The sequence below is a fragment of the Heteronotia binoei genome, chromosome 8 (assembly GCF_032191835.1).
Source record: "Heteronotia binoei isolate CCM8104 ecotype False Entrance Well chromosome 8, APGP_CSIRO_Hbin_v1, whole genome shotgun sequence".
Taxonomy (NCBI): domain Eukaryota; kingdom Metazoa; phylum Chordata; class Lepidosauria; order Squamata; family Gekkonidae; genus Heteronotia; species Heteronotia binoei.
Window position 1 is genome coordinate 111,463,909 of NC_083230.1, and position 25,365 is coordinate 111,489,273.

General features: G+C 44.2%; 1 protein-coding gene across 1 annotated transcript; it reads left to right on the plus strand.

The window, feature by feature from the left end:
- Positions 1-636: 636 nt before the first annotated feature.
- On the plus strand, positions 637-24,038 carry GOLT1B (golgi transport 1B). The gene is made up of 5 exons (XM_060245894.1): positions 637-920; positions 11,302-11,393; positions 13,467-13,645; positions 15,790-15,871; positions 20,684-24,038. Exons 1-5 carry the CDS (start codon positions 896-898, stop codon positions 20,720-20,722), a joined length of 417 nt encoding a protein of 138 aa, XP_060101877.1. The 5' UTR covers positions 637-895; the 3' UTR covers positions 20,723-24,038.
- Positions 24,039-25,365: the final 1,327 nt, after the last annotated feature.

A 25,365-nucleotide genomic window follows, 5' to 3' on the forward strand; every position in this document is an offset into this window, starting at 1 on the left:
TCTCAGCCAATAGAAGGAAGAGAGGCTTGCCTCAGTAGCTCTGCTGTGTGACAGAGAGCCAGGGAAAGCAAGCTCTCCCTTCCTCCCCAAGTGAGGAGCCTCAGCCAATGGAGAATACAGACTTTACTCTGTAGCTTCTGTGCAATTGAGCAAGCCTAGCAGAGCAAGCTGTGATGCAGAAAGAAACAAGAGAGAGGGAGAAGGAAGCCGATGACAGCCAGTTGCTCAGGGGCCTGATTCGGCCCCCGGGGCCGCATGTTTAACCCACGTCCTGAAGCAATTTAAACCCAGCTCAAGAATGCTATGGAAAATATACTGCTCCTAGATACAGAGGCTTCATTGAGCCCACCTTACCTGATAACCGACCACTACCTGCCTCTCTTTCACAGACGCGCGTGAGCGAGAAAGACACCCACCTCCATCAAACGCGCCAATCAGCAGCCGCCTCCTTTTCTCCCCACCCACTTCCTTCTCCCTCTTCAGCCAATCAAGAGCTCGCCGGCCGCGAGCCTCCCCAGCTTTCCCCAACGCCTCAGCCACTCAGGAACCCCACTGTGCGCATGCGCACTCTCTTTCCCCGGATTGGCTTCTCGGGTTTTTCCCCTCCCGAAAGCCGCTGGAAGCTATGACGGGTCCTGGGAAGGGGAGAAGGAAAGACGGAAGGAGCAAGGCGGGCGTTGATTGGTTCCTCGCGCTCTGCCCAATGGGAGGCCGTGTTGGTGCGCGGCGGCGGTGGCTGTGGCAGCCGAAGCCGGGGACTGTCTAAGGAGGGGGGCTGCGTGTTTCCGGAGGACGTGGCGGCTGCTGCTTCTCTTCCTCCGGCTTTTCTCTTCTCCATTCGCTTCGCCTCGTTGGGTGTCGGACTGTCTGAGGCCGGAGCCTCGCTGCTGCCATCATGATTTCCCTCACGGATACTCAGAGTGGGTGAAGGGAGGGGGGGGGAGGGAGAAAAGGGGCGGGGCTGGCGGGAGACGTTAAAGGGCAGCTCGTGGGGCCTCGCAGCAAGGGGCGTGGGAGGGCTTCAGGTGGATCGCTCATAGCTAAGAATGTTATATTTTTTATGTTAAAAAAATGCTGTTTGCCAACAATAATGTCTTGCTTCTGTACTTTTTCTCAGCTCGTGTCTGTGATTGCTTAACATTTTAAATGGGTAGCCGTGTTAGTCTGTCTGTAGCAGTAAAGAGCAAGAATTCAGTATAAGGGTGGCCACGCTTGTTTAATATAAGAGCCACAGAGAATAAAGGTCAGATGTTTGAGAGCCGCAAGGTGTCAAGCCCCCCCCCCCCCCCGTAGTTCAGGAAATCACACAGTTCATTCATAAAGGCAGGTTTATTTCGCAGACAGACCTGGAGGTAAAACGTAGTTTTGCTAAGATTGACGTCTTTTCTCAGTGGCCTCCTTATATAGGATAGTATCATCTAGCCCTTATACTTTAAAGCAAAAGTGAGAACTTTTTGGCGGCTACCACTGTTTCCCACCCCCATAGTCCTGGGAACGCAGGTGCTTTCTAATCAGTGTCTAATTCAGCAACTGGCCTTGAGGCCATGCTCAGGCTGGAGGAAAATGCTTGAATAATACAGATAAGCGAGGCTTAGCAAGTGGGGGAGAAGTGACAGTGATGAGCAATGAAGAGATACATTACAATATTCAGAAAATCTTTCTTGACACAAAGAATGCAGGCAGACAGATGGGAGAGGTGGAGGTGGAAAGAAAGCAACTTTAAATCTGTCCTCCAGGCTGGCGGCTGGCTTGATTTGGAGAAGTGATTTTAAGAGAGAGATGCCTTCTCCAGGCCAGCTGATGGGGGGGGGCTGCTTTGAGAGCTGCACAATATGCGTGAAAGAGCTACATGTGGTTCCTGAGCTGCAGTTTGGCCACACCTGTTCCAGTAGAACTTTAAAAAACTAACAAAATTTGTGGCAGGGTAGGAGCTTTTGTGAGTCACTGCTAACTTTTTTAGATTCTCACAAAAGCTTGTTGCATATCACAAGTTTAGTTAACCTTTAAGGTGCTACTGGACTCTTGCTATTTTGTTTTTATTTATTTACTTTATATTCTTTTAATCTCATTGTGGACCCAAAGTGGCATATGTTATTCTTCTCTTCTCCATTTTATCCTCACAACAACCCTGTGAGATAGGATAGGTGGAGAGTGTGTGACGGGCCCAAGGTCATCAAGCAAACTTCCATGGCAGAGCAGGGATTTGAAACTGGATTTCCCAGATCCCGGTCGGAATCTTTAATGGCTACATCATGCTGGCTCTTTTAGTTGTCTGTGTTCAATTTTGGTTTTGTTATAATCGATTGGGGGGGGGGTGTAAATGAGAACATAAAGCTGCCATGTATTGACTCACACCTGTTGGTCTATCAAAGTCATTCTTCTCTTCTGTGATGGGCAGTGGATGGCCAGTTGTCAGGCAGTCTTTCACATTAGCTGGTACCTTACCCTTTTCACTGGAGACCCTGAGGATTGAACTTGGGACCTTCTGCAAGCAAGCAGATGCTCTACCACTGACTCATGGAGCCTGTGGATGGATGTTCCCTTTTGAGTTTTGAAACAATGTCTGGATCAGAATACATTTTAAAAAGTTAATCTTGTAGCACTTTTGAGGCTGGCAAACATGTTGCAACATATGCATCTCTGAGTCATAGCTCCCTTTCACCTGCAGAATGTTACAATGAAATGTTCTCTGGCCCTTAAAGTATATGCCATGATTTGTATTGTAGTCTTTTGGTGCTATGGTTATTTTGGAGGGGTTAACCATGTTAGTTTGTGGAAGCAAAAATAAGCAGGTGTCGTGTTTGTTTTCAAAAAGTAACACAGTTTAATTCTAGTATAAGCTTTTGCCCCCCGTTATCAGGTGATAATGCAGTATTTGGTGATAAGCTTATTGTCTGAAGAAGCGGGCTCTAGTCTTTGAAAGCTTATGGTGTAGTAATAGTTTCCCTGCCTTAAAGGTTCTGTTAGACTTCTGATTGTTTAAAGCACTATAAACTTCTTTTGTTGATTTAGCTGCTGCAAATACAGCTGTTCCTGTGGAGAGTGCATCATAACATTATACTGGGTTAATCCTTAATCTAACAGGAACCCAACCATTGAAAATGTAACAAAATAGGAGCCATTTCTCAGATATCTCCATTCTGACTTATTTGATGGACCTTTGACTCTCGAAAGCTTGTGCCCCCAAAATCATGCTAGTCTCAAATCTAGCTGTTCTCCCCACCCACACTCAGATTGTGTTGTGTGTTAATGCAACACACCATAGAACAGGGGTGTTAATGCAACACATCATAGAACAGCCCCCCCCCCCCGGAGAACTGCTATCAGGCCCTCAAGCAACTGGTTGCCATTTGCTTCTTCCTCCCTCTCTCTTGCTTCCTTCTGCATAACTGCCTGCTTTACCAGGCTTGCTCAATCGCACATGAGCTACAGAGCAAAACCTCTGTTTTCTCTATTGACTGAGGCTTCTCCCTTTGGGAGGAAGGGGAGAGGCAAAACTTGCTTTGTCAGGCTCTCTCAATTGTACAGCACAGCTACTGAGCCAAGTCTATCTTCCTTCTTTTGGCTGAGGCTCCTCCCCCTCCCGGTTCCCTGGGGAAGGATGGAAAGAGCCAGAGCTTCCTTTGCCCGGTTCCCTGGATCCCATGGGAGAAATGCAAAGCAAGGACCTTTAAGACCAACAAGTGTTAATGTTTTAAGTTTTTTTTTAATTATTGTGTTTGTGTCCTTTATAAAGTTTATATCTCTGCTACCTAATCTTAAATAGGTATACACATGGCCCAGCCCAACATGGCATGGCCCAGCCTGACAAGGTCTCATTTATGTCTGATCCAGCCCTCATAACAACTGAGTTCGACACCACTGCCATAGAAGATCTGAGATGGTTATCTGTGAGGCCCATCAGTCAGATATGTGCTTTGAATCCCATACTAGTAACTTAATTTCCCAGTGCATACTGTCTGTTCTGGATCAGAACTAGAGTACGCAGGGTAAGTGTTTTTAAGCCTTCACGCCCCTGTGCCATTTTCCTGACCTGAAGTAGCCTTAGGTAGCCACTGTTTGCTCTGTAAGAAAGCTTGGCTTGTACTGACGGCTACATGTACGTTTTCCCCAGCGTGGGAAATGGTGGCTCCTTGGAATTGGGGAAATGAGGGAAGGCTTAAGGACCCTCTCCATGCAACCCTAATCTGTACAAAGGCTCTCTGTGCCTGGGAAATACAGAACTCCTAGATCATGTCTGGTCCAAAGCCTTGAGAGATGAGTTTTATCATTCATGTACAAAGGACATGGCCACTTAACATGAGCTAGATAAGACAGATGGTGTTCATCACTGGAAATATAAAAGTTTAGATCACTGATATACAAATTAAATAACAGAGGAACAAAGTTTGAGTCCAGTGTCACCATTAAGACCAACAAAGTTGTGTTCCGTGTATAAGCTTCCATATCCGCACACACTTCAGGTATGTATCTGAAGAAGTGTGCATGCATATGGAAGCTTATAGCCAGAATAAAACTTGGTTGGACTCAAAAGTGCCACTGGATTCAAACTTGGTTCTGCTGTTTCAGACCAGCATGGCTACCCTCCTGAATCTAAATGATAGAGGAGTGAGGATACCCCCTCACTTCCTTCTTTTGCTCAGTACAATAGCTCTAGCCAGTTCACCAGATGGACCACATTTTGCTATAGGCTGATCATATAACTGCTGAATCAAAAATAGGAGTTGCTTTGTCAATAGACAGTTTATTCAGTTTATCCCATAGAAGTTCCTGTTGGCTTTGTATCATGTGAATTGGCTGTAAGTTGAGCAACTGCATTCTGTGGATTGGTTTATTGTGGTGTCTTGCAGATTTTTAGTGGGCAAAAAAGAGACTCATTTCTTTTCCCCAAGGAACTTACAGCCAAGAGCATACAATAAGAGAGAGGAGTGGGAGAAAGGTAAAGGTATGGGTGTTGCCTGTGTTCACTTGGCAGTGAAAAAGCACTGGAGGGAAATGCCACCTTCTAGGGGTTTGGTAGGGCATAAAGATGGAATGAAGGGGCTATGAAGGGCTGTAGGTTACTGTAGCTTCAGGGAGCTGTGTACATTAGTTTTGGGATTTGATCAGTCAGAAGGGATTTGATCAACATTGCTTGATTATTTTTAAAGTGTTAACTGCATTAGAGAACAAAAAATTTACTTCAGTTATCAATAGGTTTGGAACTTAGCTAACGGTTATTGTGAAACTGCAAAATTAACTTTTTCCAAAAAAAAGTTGTAATGAATGTGTATGAGTGCTTGTAGGCATTTGCCACTAGCAACTTCTCGTATTCCCTTTTTTGGAGGGGCCTATGTTTATTGCAGCTGGTCTGTAAGAGAGGCTTTGCCGGCTTTACACATGGTGGTTGTAAGTCTGAAGAGCACCCAGCTTTCACTCCTGCCCTGGGTGTATCACTTCAATGAATTTTTAAAAAGATAAGCTGAGTGCTTAAGAGTTCCGTCTAAGCTGAGTTAGTGTGAGCTAGCTCACAGGTTTTTAGCCTCCAGCTCACACATTTTTGCCTTGGCTCAGGAAGGATGACCCCAGAGCACAATAATTTATGCAGTAACTAACAACTTTAATGCCAGAAGCTCACAAAGTAGAATTTTTGCTCACGAGACTCTGCAGCTCAGAGGGAACATTGAAGCTGACACCTGCACAGTGCCATTCTTGCCTTTGTGGGGTATTTGACAAAGCGTTTGACCAGCGTGGCAAGACTGTTCTTTGCTGCTTGTAACATTTGGCTGTAGTCTGTTGCCCCCTCCTTAGCAGTTGAGATGCTTTGTGTACTATGTTGTGACAGCTGTCCAGATTCCAGAGCAATTGGCTGGTTCACTTTCTGTGGATGTAGTGTTCACTGCTTAATGCAGGGTTTCCTGACCTTTTTGAACCTGTGAGCACCTTTGGAATTCTGATATGATGAGGTGGGCACAGCCACAGAATGGTTGTTACAAGAGGAGAAGGGCTGCTACAGCTTACTTTTACTCAGAGTGAAGATTCTTGTGCTGTGGAGACAGGTGCTGCCAAAGAAACTTACTAAAAAATCTGCACAGCCAATCAGATCTCTAGTGGCTAGTCAGTAGTCTTGCTGTGCAAAACCCAACTGGTCCCATTCACTTTCTAAAAATACTTGGCGGACCCTAGGAAAAGTGTTGGTGGGCACCAAACTGGGGACTCTTGGCCTAAGAAGACGACGATGACATTGGATTTATATCCCGCCCTCCACTCTGAACCTCACAATATTCTTTATCTTCCTCCCCCACAACAGACACCCCGTGAGGTGGGTGAGGCTGAGAGAGCTTTCAGAAGCTGCCCTTTCAAGGACAACTCTGCCAGAGCTATGGCTGAACCAAGGCCATTCCATCAGCTGCAAATGGAGGAGTGGGGAATCAAACCCAGTTCTCCCATATAACAGCCCCTGCACAACTACTACAACAGACTGCACGGAGATAACTTTACTTTGTTCGCTGAGTGCTGGGCAGTGTTACAGCATCAGTAACTCTGAAAGCCTTGGTTTCCCTTGCCACACTTCTGCGTTTTAATTAAAAAGCTTAGGGCAACATGTGTTTGCAGAACTGCAATATATGTCAGCTCACATTCTTGGAGTCAGGTCTACAACTCACCATTCCATTTATCCATACTAGGAAGAACTTGTGTTAATTGTAATTTCAAAAACTTCTCACCTACTCAGAATTGCCTTGAAGCCTACTGAGATAATATAATCAGGGTATGTGAGCCTGTTGGTAACTGCTTCTCAGAGGACATTCCTTTCTGTACAGTTAATTAAGCCAACAGTTACCACATTGGTTAATTTCTTTCTCCTAAAATAAAATCAACCTAGCCTTACTCCTTGGTGTCGCCCAAGGAGACTTTTAGGAATCTTGCACAACCGGTGTGGAAGTTTAAATTGTGATGCAATGAGACGGTTGGAACATACTTAACCAAACCAGTTCATAAACAAGAATATCAAAGTGGTTTTGCATATAGGAGGATGAGGCGGTGCATCCAAAGGGTCAGGCATTTCCAGTGGGGCTCCTGGCTTTTCACTGTTAGTCACAAAACAACTGAGCACGTGAAGTTTCCTTATACTGAATCAGAACCTTGGTCCATCAGAGTCACTATTGTCTACTCAAACTGTCAGCAGCTCTCCAGGGTCTCAGGCAGAGGTCTTTCGCGTCACCTCCTGCTCGATTCTTTTAAAGGGAAACGTCAGGGATTGAACCTGGGATCTTTTGCATAAGCCACAGCCCGCTTTCAAAGTCAGCAAGGAGGCTGTTGTTTCAGACCCCTAAATTATTTGGAAATTGTTGTGGCATTCCTTGGATGCCACCTTTTGGTTCTTAACACACACAAAAAATGAAAAGCCTTGTTTAAGTCCAACATGGGGCTTTGTTGTACACAAGCGTGGTGCACAAATTACTTGTGCAAATAGCTTGCATTCTATGTGAATTATATAGTTCAGGAGGACTCTGAAGAACTTCCATACTCCTAGATCCATCACCTGTGCCTGCTTTGGTGTAGTGAGAGCCAGTCTGGAGCAGTGGTTAGGTGTGTGGACTCTTATCTGGGAGAACCAGGTTTGATTCCTCACTCCTCCACTTACAGCTGCTGGAATGGCCTTGGGTTAGCCATAGGTCTCATAGGAGTTGTCCTTGAAAGGGCATCTGCTGTGAGAGCCCTCTCAGCCCCACCCATCTCACAGGGTGTTTGTTGTGAGGGGAGAAGATATAGAAGATTGTAAGCCACTCTGAGTGAGTTCAGAGAGAAGGGTGGGGTATAAATCTGCAGTCTTCTTTGTATGCATGCAGTTGCTTTAAGTGTAATATGCTTGGGGGGAGGGGTTTGCTAAAGATCATGTCAAGTGTGAGAACTGTCTGTGGTACAACAAAAATCTAATATACGAAGTGGTATAGTTAATAAAAGAAGCTGAAATGGCTAACAGGAGGGCAGGAAAAGGCTGAAACAACATTTAATTTGTGTTGAATTCTACAGGCCTTGCTGGATAAAAAAGGACTCTACGTGTCTTCAAAGTCCCCTTCCTCTAGCTTCCTCTACCTTTGATGGCCTCTAGTGTTGGTGCTGAGGCCATCAAAGGGAGTGGAGGGCGGCAACCAGGCACTCCGCCCAACTCCATTCACAAATCACACTCTTCTATGTTGTTAAATTAATTTATCTTTCAGTATAAATCTTTTTGGCTGTTGAAAAGCAGTTCATAAGCATCACCTAAAGTTAAAACAAGATCTGCTCGCCATAGCCGTTGGAACAAGTCCTCTTCATGTTGGGTTTGGGGTCACAAGATACTTTTGGGTATAGGTTCCTCATATACGAAATGTGCTATGGATCTCACTGTAGCTGTGTCTTTAGAGACAAGCAGGGCTTTTTTTGAGCAGGAACGCAGCTCTGGCTGGCTTGGCATCAGGGGTGTGGCCTAAAATGCAAATGAGTTCCTGCTGGGCTTTTTCTACAAAAAAAATTACATACTTCTGTAGTTAAAGCCAAATCCAGATGCCTTTTTTTTGTTAGCACAGACCCCCCCCCCCATAGGCGCTATTCATAACTCTCTTCCCAAGACTAAAAGACTGTTCCATCTCACTTTTGTTATAGTTCATCAACAATAAACCTCACAATTGTTGCCAGTTTTTATTGTGCAGCTGTGTGGGTTAGATAGTGACCACATAGGCTTTGTATCTGCACGTACAAAGCTTTTTGGACTGATTGGCAGTAGCAAAAGAATGGTCTGAGAATAAAATCCCATTTCTTTTCAATAGAGGTTTAGCATTCTGGGTGGAACTGATCCCTTCAGTTTGTTCAGTATGAGCTATTTCCATTGTGCATCGTGTGGTACATCTAGAACATAAGCATCCTTTTAAGCTTTGGCTATTAGATCTTCCGGGGGGGGGGGTGGAATACTTTCCTCCTAGTTGCCTAGCAATAGTCCTTGCTGTCCTTCTGCAGCCAAGAGAGGAGGCAAGTCTTGGTCCTACCGCCTTGAGGTTCTCTCTTCACCACTAGCACTGCATGCTTTATAAACTGTTTTTATAGGCAGCAGAGCACATCTTTGAGTCTGCTTCCTTCTCCAGCAAAGAGAAGAATCCACCTGAGATGGTACGTGCTCATCCAACACAAGGCCAGTCTATAAATCTGCCTCTTGCTAGTTGACCACCAAGGTTGTGTAGCATTGCCTTGTAAACCAGCAAGAGAATTAATAAGAGAACCCAAATTTTGCGTGGGGCTATTTTTTGTTACTTATCCATTAGTTTTGTTTGTTTTTCAGCATTTCACTCAGCCATCTTCTTTGTTTTCGGTGTCTTTGAAGGTGGTTTGGATTGTGCTAATCTCAATTTTTTTTGTTTCGTTAAGTTCCTTTCTTGTAGTGAGAAAAATGTGGACCAAGATGTATACATGTTGGCTGGCCTTGAGGGTCTGCCAGAATGTGTGATCCTTCATCCTCCCCCCCCACCACCAGAACAGCATAACTTTATTGGAATTCCCCCCCCCCAAAAAAAAAACCCAACAGAATTATATATGGAAGCAATACTGGAGAAGAATAATACAAAATAGCTTTTTAAAAGTATTTTGCATAGTACAATATGCAGGGGGTTGGACTAGATGACCCTGGAGGTCCCTTCCAATTCTATGATTCTATGATTAAAAATAGATATTAGGAACCAATATATACAGTAAGACATGTGTGTGAAAAAAGCCCAAATAACAAAACAGAACCCCTAAGAAGAGTAATGATAGAATATGGTCACAAGTAGTGGTGCATACAAAAAAAAAGAAACTGAAAAGATTGAGAAGAACAAGAAGGGAAGAGGAGGAGGAGGAGAAGGTGAATCAGATAAGAAGAATTGATTTCACCATAGAGGACAACCAAGGGGTGTTAGGTAGATCAGAGATGTAAGTGAGGAAAGGAAACCAAAGAGTTTCAGAGTTGGAATCAAAACCACCAGTCTCTCTTTCATGAATGATGGAGGAAATTTTATTGTGCTCCTTCATCCTTGATCACACCCTGACTTTTGAGAGTAGTGAGATTTAGTCCCTGAAGTTTACCTGCTTCACATAGGATGTATGTGTACTTCATATCTCGTATACTTTGTATACGATTACAAGACTTAGGATTGCTTGACAGTTCTCAACTACCAGAGGTGTTTAAAAGTTAGATGTGCTACTAGTACAAGAAAGATTGCCCCTGCCCCCGGGCAATTTTTTTTCCATTCCTTATTAACAGGGCTCAATTTGTAGCAGGAGCTCCTTTGCATATTAGGCCACATGCCCCTGGAGCTTACAGCAGGCCCCGTAAGAAGAGTCCTGTAAGCTCTTGGAGGACTGGCTACATTATGGAGTTGTGGCCTAATATGCAAAGGAGCTTCTGCAACAAATTGAGCCCTGTTAATAAGGAATAGAAAAAGCCCTGCTTATGAAGTTCTGAAAGATAGAGAGGTATAGTGGTTAAGAGTGGTGGACTCTAAACTGGAGAACTGAGTTTGATTCCCCACTTCTCCACATGAAGCCTGCTGGGTGACTTCTGGCCAGTCACAGTACTCGCAGAGCTCTCTCAGCCCCATCTTCCCTGCAAAGTGCCTGTTGTACGGAGAGGAAGGGAAAGGCGATTGTAAGCCGCTTTGAGACTCCGTTAGGTAGATGAGATCCTTCTTCTTTTGCAATGTTTGCATAAAGTCCCTAACTAGTATACTGGGACTGCTACATTCAGCACATTTTAAACCTTGCTTCCTGCTGGTAACTGTACCTTCTTCGTAAAGCTGGCAATGTTTGCTGTAGTTTAAGGAAAGAGAGGTGATGCCTCACCGTTTCTTTTAAATGGATGTCTGATTTTGAAGGCTCTTCATTTGATTTCCTGACTAAAGCGTTTTTGGATGCTTTGCCATGGATTAATAGAGTCTTCCAGGATCTTGTCCTTTGGAACAGATCTGAGGATGGTCATCAAGGATATTAGTGGGGGTTGAGACAAAAGAAGAAAAACAAGGGGAAATTATAGACAGAGCTGCCAAATTTGTATCTGAATTGGGACCCCAACTGTTTGCTCAGTGGCTAGCCACTGCTTGACTTGGTGGGACCTTGATCCAAACTGGGAAGGCATTTCTTGCATTCTTACATAACGCAGCTTGCCTAAATATGAGATCTTGTTGGAGTGAACGCATCAGTGAGTTAGGTGAAGTAGTGCTTGGCAAAGAGCGTTTTGTATATTCAGTTATTATTCTCTTTCCTCACTGCTAAATTTTACGTTCTTACTAATACTTCCCCTTTTGTATATTGCAGAAATCGGAATGGGACTTACGGGTTTTGGAGTGTTTTTCCTTTTCTTTGGAATGATCCTATTTTTTGACAAAGCGCTTTTGGCTATTGGAAACGTAAGTGATTTACATGAATCATATCTACATGATACATCCGCTGAACCCGCTTCTCCCTAAATATGCAGTGTAGCTGGCATACCTACGACCATACGAGAGAAAGTTAATTTTAAGGAGCACGTCGTCTGAGGTTCACTTAAGTGCAGTGAGATTGCCTTGATTGTATATGCTTCAGGAAACTTTGTTTTAATTGGCTGCCATCTGGAACTCAGTAGATGTCTTTCTGCTCTCCTTAACGATGAGTGATGTGAAAAAGAGCTGGCAGAATGCAAAGCCAGCAGCTCTGTACTGCTATCTCCTTGGGTTCTTTTCCCATGAATAAAATCGCTCCTCCTAGATTTTTTCCTCCTTCAGTGGCTTCACATGTCCTTGGGCATGCTGCGCGGATTCCTTGTCCTTACCTTTTACAGTCCTCCATAGACTTGCCTCACCCCTGTGCCTCAGCTGACCCTGACGTGGATAGTCCAGGCTAGCCCGATCTCATCAGATCTCAGAAACTAAGCAGGGTCGACCTTTGGTCAGTATTTGGATGCGAGACCACCAAGAAATACCAGGGTCACAATACAGAGGCAGAGATTGGTAAACCACCTCTGAACATCTCTTGCCTCGAAAACCCCACCAGGGGTCGCTGTAAGTGACTCGGCAGCAAAAAAGAAGGCTCAGCTGTGATTTTTATTTGGTTAGCCTTCGTTTCTCCAGTTCTGCCATCCTGAACTGACTGACCTCTCCTGCTTCTGGAGATAATTCCCTTGTTGCCTCCTAAGCCTGAAAAGCCTAGCCAGAGCGTGTGCATGATACCAGCTCTTTTTGATAATTATCACACCACCTACACAAAGACTTTGAATTATCCCTTGATACTGTTCTGAAGCCAGGCCAAAGTATCTGCACTTGTTCATTTTTTTTTTAAATCCACATATTTTCTGCCAGTTGTACATTTAGATTGTCAACTCCCCCAGCTCCCCGTGCGAGCTAAAGGGCCCGCAGAATAGCTGATCGACGGGCCCTTTAATTCCAGCAGGAGGCCAGGACTGCTTCTGCCCCCAGTCCTGCAAGTGACCTCTCTACCACCCAAAATTGCTCACAGGGCTGGCAGTAACCTCCAGAGCCATGGCAGAGGCCCAGGGGGCTGGTTGGGGCCCTGAGTTAGGGGGTCTTGTCCAGAAGACAGGGCTGTGTTCCCACAGGCCTCCTCATAGTACATGGTGGAAGTACATGGAGTACATGGTGGAATCAGCTGCCGGAGGAGGTGAGGGCCCTGCGGGACCTTGTTCAGTTCCGCAGGGCCTGTAAGACGACCCTCTTCCGGCTAGCCCATACTTAGCTTGAGAACCTAACGCAACTTGCCAGATTCCCTTTATATATACTTGAATATTTATTAATTTTTAAGGTTTTATCTGTTTAAATGTTTAATTCTTTCATATTTAAATATTGTTTAATTTTAATGCTGGATTTACTGTTGGAAGCCGCCCTGAGCCACTTGTGGGAAGGGCGGGATATAAATTCTAAATAAAAAAAAAATAGCTACAGGGCTGTCTTTATATTAAAAATAGATGCTATAAGCATCTAGCAACTGGAGCACAAAACTGCCAGAGTTGAGCAAAGTTCCATTTGTTATTTAGATACATGCCTGAACTCTCCACTTGAAATCAGTGGGACTGAAAAAATGCTTAATTATGTATCTCTCAGTTTTTATGAGCTGGCAAGCAAATGGTCTGGAATAAATCGGGGTGTATGTGCCGTAGTCTCACACCTTTTTGCACAAGGGAAAACTGTGGGACAAGCAAAGAATATACTGCAATGGTACCAACTTGATTTGAGAAACAAGTTGTATCTCAAATCAAGTTGGTACCATTGCAGTGTCTACTGAATGCATACTAAGTCATTTGCTCCAGCAAACTCCCAGTTTTTGTGTTGTGTCAAAACATTCTTTCAAATGGTACATTAGAGTTCTACTTTGTTGCGAGAGTAAACTTTGGCTTCAGGCATTGATTCCCTCTCCCTTTCCAATAAATACTTCAGTATTTTTGTGGACATACATCATGTGCTTTTTATTATTGTCATTGGCTCTTTCAGGTTTTATTTGTGGCTGGCCTGGCTTTCGTGATTGGTTTAGAAAGGACATTCAGATTCTTCTTCCAGAAGCACAAAATGAAAGCCTCTGGCTTCTTTCTGGGAGGAGTACTTGTGGTTCTTATTGGTTGGCCCTTGATAGGAATGGTCCTTGAAATTTATGGATTCTTCCTCTTATTCCGGTAAGGCTTTTCCTCATCCATCTTTCTCCTCCATCTTTGGTTTGGTTCTGAAGAGTCACTCTGTTTTTTTGCTATTGTGAAACTGCATCATTGAATAATGGCAGTTTTAAGCATGAAGGTTAATGAGCACGGTCTGGTAGAAGTTTGTCTCCTCAGGCTAAAAGCAAAGTGGAACACTGTTTTATTTCTGGGGGTGAGGTGGGGGGGGTTTAAACACTAGGGGTGGTACTGTTCATAAACAGGCCATTGACAGGCAGTCTGCTTGAGCCCTAAGTTGCCAGATGAAACCCATTAATCGTGGAACTGGTGGTGGCATCAGACTCCTGACCTTTTAACAGTAATCTGAAGATGATATTGGATTTATATCCCACCCTATACTCTGAATCTCAGAGTAGTCACAGACTCCTTTACTTTCTCCCCTCACACACAACAGACACCCTGTGAGGTAGGTGGGGCTGAGAGAGCTCTCACAGAAGCTGCCCTTTCAAGGACAACTCCTGCGAGAGCTATGGCTGACCCAAGGCCATTCCAGCAGCTGCAAGTGGAGGAGTGGGGAATCAAACCCGGTTCTCCCAGATGAGAGTCCGCACACTTAACCACTACACCAAACTGGTTATCAGCAGCAAGCTACAGGATTGTGTGATGCCTCTACCGGAAATTCCCATGCTTCAGTTGAGTGTGCCATCAGCACCACTGTTAACAGCAGGTAACACTAAGCCAAGTAAGATTTGAAGCTTTGGTACTAAACTGGTTAGTAAAACCTGGCTGAGAAGGGTCTGGCTAGTATGCTTTTGCAATACCTAACCATGCTTAAACCCAGAGGGGGGTGACTTAAAATATTTGGCTGTCAGATGGCAGGGAGGTGAGCATGTGACCCAGGGCTGACCCTGACATCATTGAACGTGCATTAGAATGATCCGCTATCTTGAGCCTGCCAGAGCCTGCTTTGGCGGGGAGGGCAGGATATAAATCCAATTAAATAAATAAATAAAGCTTCTCCAACTTTGGGTCTGTGTGTGCTGCATTCCTTGTAGAATGCATCCTGTGAAGTAACCCTGGCGTTAGAAATCATCGGACATCCTTTTGAAGCCTGTTGTTTGCGTGCTCAATAATCACCCAACTTCTGTGGGACCTGGGCTGGCTGCCCATAGTGAAAATCATTGGCTTAATGAAGAAATGATACTGAGTTTTTTTTCACTGACTGTAGTTTAGAGCCCAAGCCATGGTTTGTACATCCAGGATATACAGGCAAACCTTGGTTTAGACCTCAGATGTCACACTAAATTGCAGCTAGCGCAGACCATGGTTTCCAAACCCCGCCCAGATCATGCTTTCCAATTACGGGTGTTCATTCAGGCAGCAAACCAGACTGTGGTTAAGTTGGTCTGGTAAACTTTAATGCATTTGAAGACTTATGCTTTGCTTGATCTTTGAATGTTAACTCGCATAAATAATCTTTCATGTGACCCAACAGTCAGCAGGTAATTTATTTCAAATATATTTATACTTACATTCCACTTTTTCTCTCAATCAGTGGGCATCACGTGCGAACGTGTGTATGCATACATTCGGTATTGCGGAGTAAAGGCAGTGGTGTGAATCTCTCTCGCTCCTCTCTGAGCGAGGGATTCATTTATGACTCTACTGTAGCCTTACCTGAGGAACGGTATTGGCTAATAACTTTATTGAGACTGAAAACATAGCATTATTTTCCTGGTAGCAATCCCAATTCAACAGCATGGGACTGACTGCTTGGTAGACCTCCTTAAGATTTGTTTCCTAAGCACGACTTTCTCGCTTATTTGTTCTTTAGGGGTTTACGGATTAACCACTGTCCCTAACTGCATGGCAGTGGCTTCATTAGAACTGCTCCTTAGCTAACTTAACCAGTCTGAATAGTTAGAAGTGCTTTTGTAGCCATGCAAAATTCTGCCATTAGTTGCTTAGATTCATGAATCTGTATCCTTTATCTAAGAAAACAAAATCCTCAATAATGTTCACTTATGTCTCCAATGATAACACCATATATGAATTTGCTGGTTGGTACAATAAGAAGTTTTGATGGTAATCTTGCTGTATTGACATATAGAAAGATGGGAAGTTTACAGAGCTTTTCTGACTTCTTTCCCTTTCGTTATTTAAAGGGGCTTTTTCCCTGTGGTGGTCGGTTTTATCAGAAGAGTGCCAGTTCTTGGCTACCTCTTGAATTTACCTGGTATAAGTTCAGTAAGTATTAAGCCACATCTACTTTGGCACTTCTGTTCCTTCATATCTGTGTCTTGGACCCTCAATTTCATAATGGCCTGTAAAATTTTAGTTCTCTTTGGAGAACTACTTCCATCTGCAGGTTGCTGTTGCCACGTTCATCCCCCGAGGATAATTTCTGCTCTGAAGAAGAGCTCTGTGAAGCCCTAAAACAACATACCCCTTAACAGAATCTTTAAAGCTGAAAGGCATCTTGGCCTCCTGAGTTCTTGTGCAAAAAGCTGCATCCAAAATTTGGTTCTCCAGATACTTCTGCAGTTGTTACTCTGCTTATCTAAAAAGGGGATTCTAAATTATGTTGGTTTAATACAGATCAGCTGGGCTTGGGGGTAGCCATATCTTGCTGTGATGCCCTGATTCCAAAGTATTTTAAGGGCCCACTAGTAAAAAATCTTGTCTTCATCCTCTGAGCCGGAAGAGGATTTCCCTTAATGCTGTATGGCAACCCAGCCTGACATAGGGATGCCAGTCTCCAGGTGGCACCTGGAGATCCCCTTGAATTGCAGCTGATCTCCAGACTACAAGAGATCAGTTCCCCCAACGAAAATGGCTGTCTTGAAGGGTGGGCTCTGCAGCACTGTCCCCCACTGAGGTCCCTGCTGTACCCGGGCTCCACCCCCAAATCTTCAGGAGTCTCCAAATCTACATCTGGCAACTGAACCTCCCCCCACCTCCTACTGTTGGCCAGGAGAGATCTCGCAACTGTGGCCAGTCAAGTTTAGCAATTTGCTTTTTGCAAATTAGTGACTTGCATGATTTTGTAAATTAGTGACTTGCCCCCCCCCCCCCCCAATACCCTGAAGCACCATATGTCACAGTTTCATCAACCACGGTGTTTCACATACATTTCACTGGCTTTACTTGAACTTGGACTGTCATTATGAAACAATGTGAGTGCCTTTTTTGTGAGTGCCTTTTTGTTATCCCATGCCAACTTCAAGTTCATACCAGTTTTGGTATGGACAGAAATTGGCTTCTTTCTCTGGCTAGCTCCTTTATCTGTTACTCAGTTGATGATGTCCACCGAGTATTGCATCATCACCAAGTATTTCTACAGATCTGTGTCAATCTAAAATGTTGGCTGAGTTTATTTTTTTTTAAATGCCGTTTGCCATGGACTTGATAGTTTAAGCTAGTGGTTTTCAGACTAGATTCTGGGGAACCACAGGCTTCCTCTGAGGCTTATTAAGGGGAGGGACGGTGGCTCAGTGGTAGAGCATCTGCTTGATAAGCAGAAGGTCCCAGGTTCAATCCCCAGCATCTCCAAAAAGGGTCCAGGCAAATAGGCGTGAAAAACCTCAGCTTGAGACCCTGGAGAGCCTCTGCCAGTCTGAATAGACAATATTGACTTTGATGGACCAAGGGTCGGATTCAGTATAAGGCACCTTCATATGTTCATAAGGTTTGTCAGTAAGAACAGCAAGAGTGTGTCAGCTTCCCTCCCAACACTGAGGGAGGCAAAAGTAATAGAGATACAAAAGTTGCAAGAGAGTTTTGTTCTAAGGTACAGTGTCTATTTATCACCAGAAGACCTTGCTGTGTGCTTTAGAATGAGTCCTGATCTTCTGATAGCACCTGGGGTTTGGCCGCTGTGTGAAACAGAGTGTTGGACTGGATGGCCCACTGGCCTGATCCAACACGGCTTATCTTATATTCACATCCCAGAACTCTCTGCACCATTCCAGTGGGCTTGTGCCAGATACGCAGCAAAGGTCTTTAGTGGGACATTTAGAAATCAGTGGTTTTAAGCAATTGGACCCAGGGTATCTAAAGGGCTGTATTCTTCCATACATTCCTACCCAGGAATTAAGATTGCAGGGAGATGCCCTCCTGACTGTCCCACCAATTGACAACATTTCTTTGGTGGGTACATGAGATAGGGCCTTTTTTGTGGCAGCCCCACGGTTGTGGAACGACCTTCCCAGGGAGATGCGCCTGGGCCGTCGATCTTCAGGAGGCAGTTGAAGACTGTTTTATCTAGGACTGATGTTTTGATGAATTACATTTGCTATTTGTAGGTCCTATTTGAAGTTTTTAAACTGTGACTTTTATGGCTTTTATAATAGTGGTTTTATGTTTTTTTTATAGAGTAAGCTGCCTTGAATTCTGCAAGGTAGAAAGGCTGCCAAGAACGTATAGAACCAGCATTTTGATAACTATGCCATTCTGCGTTTCTGATGAGCAGCAGTCACTTTAATACTGGCATGTGGAACATAAGAAGGGCCCTTCTGGTTCACACCAGTAGTCCACCTGGTCCAGTGCTCTGTCTCACTCAGTGGCCAGCCAGTTTCCCTGGAGGGCCAATAACAGGGAATAGAGGCCAAGGCACCTTCTGGTTCTGTGATCCAGAGGCTTAGTGCCTTTGAATGTGGAGGTCTCCCTCAGTCACCATGACTAGTAGCCGCTGTCAGACTTACCCTCCAGTAAAACTGTCTAATCCCCTTTTGAAAGCTGTTTGTTCCTGCAGCCATCGCTCCATCTTCTGGCAGCAGATCCCACAGGAAGCAGTATTTCCTGTCGTCTGTCCTGAACCTGCTGCCCCTCAGCTTTTGATGTTAGAACATGCTTGGGCTGTATGCCAGCGTGAGCAAATGCTGCGCCCCAACCTTCAATTGAATCGCAGCGATGGGAGAAGACTTGTCCACTGCTTATCCTGCTGTCAGAGGCTTCCATTGCTCATCGAGTGCTCCTAATAGCCACTCAGCCCGAGTTTCAGCTGTCCGTGTCTCTTTGAAATGATCCATTTACATAAGCAAGCATGGTGTCCTCCTTGTGGGACAATTACACGAGAGGAGACGGTGTGATACGCCCAACAAATACAAGCACAGCTCACGGCCAGTTACTGCAACAGAGTTTTCTATCTTTTCAAACAATTATTAAAGTGCTTCTAAGAGCATACTCATATTTTGTATACTGTAAAAACAGTCACAGTTCACAATAAAGCAGACCCTAAAAAAAATCACATTTACAAATAAGCCAAAGCTTCAAAAAGTCCTCCACACAACTTATCCATTTGTAAGAGCGCAGCTCAGTCTTCTTAGCTCAGCATTCAAGCGTAGTCCAGTCCCGATATTTCGGTGGAAGAGCACAACAGCAGACCGGCATCCACCCTGTTTCTCAGCGAGCTTCTTCAGACGCTTATACAACATTTGAAATAGTGATACAATCACAGGTTCATTTTGAGTCGTGCATAAATGCTGCAAACGTTTATGCACGACTCAAAATGCACCTGTGATTCTGGGTAATGCCAGCGTTTATGCACGACTCGTAATGAACCTGTGATCGTATCACCATCTCAAATATTGTATATGCGCCTGAGGAAGCTCGCTGAAAACAGTGTGGATACTGGTCAGCTGTTGCGCTCTTCCACCAAAATATCGGGACTGGACTACACTTGAATGCTGAGCTAAGAAGACTGAGCTGCGCTCTTACAAATGGATAAGTTGTGTGGAGGACTTTTTGAAGCTTTGGCTTATTTGTAAATGTGATTTTTTTTCGGGTCTGCTTTATTGTGAACTGTGGCTGTTTTTACAGCATGCAAAATATGAGTATGAGCTTTATGCACTTAGAAGCACTTTAATAATTGTTTGAAAATAGAGAAAACTCTTCTGCAGTAATCGGCCGTGAGCTGTGCTTGTATTTGTTGGTCCTCCTTGTGGGAGCAGTTGTTACGTTTGCACCTGTCTTTTTTTTGCATCAAGCCTGTTTGAATGTATGTGGTGTTGTAAATGCTGTGGCTGGAACTGCGTCACGGGTAGCTCAGCAGCACTTGTCAGATGCTAGTTTTTAAAGCCCAATGCATGAGGTTTGTTTTTTAACAAAAAAAGTATATTCTGCCTTTCCTCGTCTTCCTGGCAGTTTACAATAATACTCGAAAGCATTTCCAGTTCAAAAGCAGGAATAAAATAGCAAACCTCCAGTCTCTTCTGCCTGCTCCCCTTTGTACTGTAGTATCCTACCACAGTGGCCGCAGCGTCTCTCGAAAGGGGACCTACAGGCCAGCCCTAGCCCTCCTGCACCCCCTTTTCTGCCTGATCTTCTATCATGGTGCAGCTTTCAGCATCAGAGCCCCAGGGATAACGCCAGCTCATTGCAACAGTCCTGAATTTTGCCAATGTGGTAATTTGTAGGATTGCTTCTACAAGCCATGTTGATGTCTGTGTATTTTGTCATCCACGCTAAATCTGTTTTAGCCTCGCCATCAGTTTCTCGGGCCTTACAATCCGGTTTGGTGTTTTGTTCATCACTGATCTTTTACCCATATCACTTATTCATTAGTCTTTTTAACGAAGCTAAACCCTATTTGAAAACTGAATTGTTGATGTTTTCTTCAAAGCCTGCGTAGGCTCGGAAGACAAGCCCCAATAATGGTTAGTTGGAAAAAAAACATCTTCCGTCTATTAATGCATGAATAGCTGACTTTTTAATTTTTTTTTCCTTTCCTTTTGGGTCATCGAGCTGACAGCATATTTATACCTGGCTTTTCCCCCCCTTATTTTTATTTTGTCCGTTGTGTCACATTCTCCATGTCGCTGTCAGTATAAAAACACACCATGCTGAAACACTGTTGCAGTTAATACCCAGTTGCATTAATTTTGCGTAAACCACATAAACTTTGGTGAGCGCGATCCGATTGCAGTCACCTTCAACCACCTACTTACACTCAGTGATGCCTAACTACATCTTCTTGTGGTACCCTGTAAATGTGGCAGAATCTCAGAATTAAAATGTTTTAATATTCTTCTTTTTCTTCTCTTCCCTCCCGCCCAACAGCTCGTAGATAAAGTCGGAGAAAGCAACAACATGGTATAATGTCGAGAGTGCCGAAGACTGGTTCTAAATTTATATTATTTATAATGTCCTCTTTTTTTGAAGAAAAAAGATCAGCACAAAGATTCGGGTTGTGTACAAAGGCAAAGTTTGTAACAAAAAGTCTTGACGTAAGTTTTTAAATCTACACCGCAAGTCTACGAAAAAAAGCACCGTTCGCAAAGAAAGATGTCACAAGTGCGCGAGACTTGCCGCTCCTGGAATTTGGTGAACTGAAGAAAAAGCCGTAAGGAAACCTGCGGTCTAAAACAATTCAAGACTCCTTCATACTTTTTGGAGTATGGTATGTGCAAAATGCAGCAACTTCCCCCTGTGGGACTATTAGTGCCTGTAACTCTACCTCCTAATCCCAAGAGGTGTTGTAGAGTAAGCAGGGCTTCCTCTGTAAGGCACAGTCCTTCTTTCCTCCCACCTACCAATCGTTCTACCTGTGGTTCTTTCTCAGAAGAAAGCAACGATCATTTTTCACCTGTCAAAAGCAAAGCGGGCATCCTTTAGGCAGGACATGTATAGCGTTTTAAGACGGATTGTCGGTCTTAACCACGCGCCGCTAGAGGATTTCACTACACAGATTTGCTGTATACACTTCTTTGTAAATATCTGGCTAGAATAAAGCTTGGTAGGGAAATGTTTAAAGCCAAAATGTAAAATTCCGATTAGGTTTGTCTGAGGAATATGCAAATAGGTCAACTTATTTTTGTTGTTTTGGTACTGAGGTCAACTTGAAACCATTCCTGGTTTTGGATACCTGTTTGATTTGGCAGGGGACTGTGGGAAACCAGTTTTACACTCCTTTTTGGCTGGTTCTCCTTGACCCCATGTTACATGTATGCATCACAATAGGTCTTGCAGCCCTTTAAGTCATTGAATAAAAAGTGCGCATCATGTCCGGCCTATGAAACGGCTTGCTCAGTTTCCACGCGTGCACACTTTAAAAAAAAAAAAAATTGCGTTCTGGCCGGCTTCTTCAAAAAGGTGCTCCAACCCTAAATGTAACTTTTGCTGCTTTGCCTGTAGCCGACATAATGTTTCCACATCTTCCGACATCATGGCTCCCGCACTGGCAAAGCAGTAGGTCGGGCATCGGAAGTGGGACTCTTGAGTTTAAGCATCCTTTTCTTATGGTAAGACAGTATGTTACAGCACTAACTTCTTCTGTAAGGTAAAAAACGATATTGAGTCATTTGTATGTGGGGAGGTCCGTGGGAAGTTTGAGTAGCCTTAATCAAGCGTCACGCTTAAGGGCTGCTCCCGCCCTCGTGGCTTAATTTGCTTTTATTCTGATGGTTGGGGGAAAGATGCCTATTTCTACGAATAAAAAAGGCTTCAGAGCTGCTTTGTACCTTTTCGATGAAGTGGGTAAGAGCGTGAATGACACGAGCACATTCTGTCCCTGCTCATTTCTCTTCTTTCTCTCTTCCCTTCCCCCCCTGAACTTTGGGTGAGACTTCGAAGAGGTAGGGCATCTGATCCGGCCCTCACATGCAGATGGATATTTATTTACAGAAGCCTCTTCACATTAACGTGAGACTAACTTATTTTTTTCCGGCTCCAAACAGCTTACGTACACCACGTCGAAGCAGAGATGCGCACTGGTCATTTTATTTGGAGCATGGACTTTTTTTTTATTATCATTTGCAACTAATTTCTGAACTTTGACGTAAACTATTGATAACTAAGGCTTGACAGCCCTTTTTAAAATCAGGGTGGTGTGTGATTATTTAAATCAGTTGGCTTTTAGCTTAGACAACTCCAAAAAAAAGAAAAGTGTCAAAAAACACCTTCAGATGAGCTGTTTCCAGCTGCAAAAGCAATCCCGGCAGGAACTTTTCCCCCATTCCTTTGGCTTCGCCTTGGGGAAAGGAAAACGCACTTTGGGAAGAGACGTTTCTTTTTCCAAAAGCCCTTAAAATGGTTACCTTTAATCCTTGAAGCCAATTGCATACCTCATTTTGGTCTCACTGTGAAACATGTTGCTGCCTGTAAGATGTAAAAATATATATATATGTAGAGGGGGGGCGGAGTTCGGCTGCAGCCATTTTAAATATATATATAATCCTGTTGAGTGAGACATATTGAGATGTCCCCAGCCACTGAGGCTACCACAATTTCTCCGATGCTGCGGGTACACTGTTCTTTAAGCTTTGATGAGTGGCTGTCGCCGTGGGCAGAACCATGTGCAGCATCTGTTGTATATTACCCATTCCCATATGAAACTTCTCTACAAAGGCATGGTCACGTGAGTCGCACCTGTGTCCGAAAACCATTCGCCCATATTACAGGCCCCAAGAGACACACCTCTGTGAAGGTTTGGGGCAGCCAAGCAGTTACATCCATGATTCCTAGAGCTGTAGCCAGGGGACAGAAGAGGTGATGTAGATTTTACTGGGCCATCAAGGTTTCCGTTTTGCAGTATCTTCTCCCCACGGCGAGTGGAACCGGAGAAGGAACTGTTCGTCTCCCCGAAGGAAGAGGTGTTTGTGCATTATATTAACAATGTCCATACAGCTCTCTCTTTGCTTTTTGTTTTACTTTACGCATGTATTTAATAGGAATGGTGATAGAAATCTTGTCACCCTCGACTCAATCAAGACGACTTGCCCTTTTAAAACCGATCTGGTAGCAAAACTCCAGTGTGTTGGGAATCTCATTCGGGCATCCCTTTTTAAAAGCAAAAGATAACTGTACGTGTGGAAGGTGTTGGGTTTCTTTAAGGTGATCGAATGCAAACTTGGTGTAATTTGTCTTCTCACAGCCCTTATTTGATTAGGAGAGTATTTGGAGTGGAGGATTTTTTGTGTGTACGATAACTGTAGGGTGATACTGGAAGAGAAGCGTTAGGATGATCTGTCCAAAGCCGCCTTGAAGGTTTAGGTCAGGCGATAGTAAGACTTTGCTCAGCTCTCCGGCTAGGAACTGGAAGCGGAATGCCCTGTTCCCTTGAAGGTAACACTCTTTGGTGGATACAAAGTCGGGTTTTGCAAAGTTGGTATTGTGAAGCAGTCAGAACGATTCCTTAGTCCTAAGGTTATTTTTTTTTCTTTACACCTGGAAATATGTGCCGCTGAACTCAGTTGAACTTCTTTCTAAGCAGACATGCGCAGGATCAGGCTGCATGCATTGTAAGCATTTGCAAGAAGCAAAAAACCTTCATTTGTAACCAGTTTTATTTCCCCCATTTAAATATAATTCTTCATTGCTGCTTGAGGAATCAGACACAGATCTCGTCCTGAGTAAATGAACACTGTAAATACATTTGTCATACCTTGAATAAAGAGGAACTTCTTTTTTCTATGAACTGGTGATCAAATGTCTTTTTTTAACTCTTTGCCCAAAAGTTCTGCAACTTCTTTACCTGCCTAAAACGGGAAAAAGGTCCTGCTTTGGAAGCTGGCTTAAGGTTTCTGTTGGGAGGTCCAGACGTGACCAGTTTTTCTTGTTGGGGACCCTGTTCAGATGTCCCAAGTGGTCTTGAATGGGTGCGGTCATGCAAAATGAAGTATGCATGTCAACCTAGAGCCCCTCCTATTGCCTGCCAGCTGAGCAAGTTAATATTGCATCATGGTGCTGTTTGATTCAGGAAGGACAAACCCTCCCAAGTGGATCACAGGCTAGGCATAAACCTTAAACCAGGGGTGTCAAACATGTGGCCCAGGGGCCAAATCAAGCCCCCGGAAGGCTCCTATCAGGCCCTCGAGCAACTGGCTGTTGTCTGCTTCCGTCTCTCTCTCTCTCGCTCTCTCTCTTGCTTCCTTCCGCTTAACAGCTTGCTTTGCAAGGCTTGCTCAATTGCACAGGAGCTACAGATCAGAACCTCTATTTTCTCCATTGGCTGAAGCTCCTCCCATGGGGAGGAAGGGGTGAAGGCAGAGCTTGTTTTTCCAGGCTCTCTCAATCGCACAGCAGAGGTACTGAGCCAAGCCTCTCTCTCTTCTATTGGCTGAGGCTCCTCCTCCTCATGGTCCCTTGGGGAAGGAAGAAAACAGCCAGAACTTGCCCAGTTCCCTGGATCTCATGGGAGAAATACAAAGAACACCTTTAAGACCAACGAGTGCTAATGTTTTAAGCATATTTTAAGGTTTTTTTAAAAATATATTTAATTGTGTTGACCGTGTCCTTTATAACGTTTATATAACTAATTTCCTTAATTGATGACTTTGGAAGAGTGTCAGGTTTCACAATAAATTTTCAGAAATATACCCTATTTGGTTGGGACCTGACTTGGAATCCAAGTTAAAACGTGATTTTCATTTTAAATGGGTGAAATCTCACATTAGACACTTAGGTATTTTAATAACGTTTATATCTCTGCTACCTAATCTTAAATAGGTACACACATGGCCTGGCCCAACCCAACATGGCTCAGCCCAACAAGGTCTCATTTATGTCAGATCCAGCCCCCATGAGCTCGACACCCCTGCCTTAAACTGTGGGTTATTTGGTTCAAGCCCATCACTGTATAACAAGCTATTGGAACCTGGTAAAGCATTTATCATTGTGGACCCACTACCTGAATGGCCCAGCCTCGTCTTGTCTTGTGAGATCTTGAAAGCTAATTAGTAATAGGAAGGGAGACCACCAAGAAAGTCTGGGGTGTCTACACAGAGGCAGGCAGTGGCAAAACC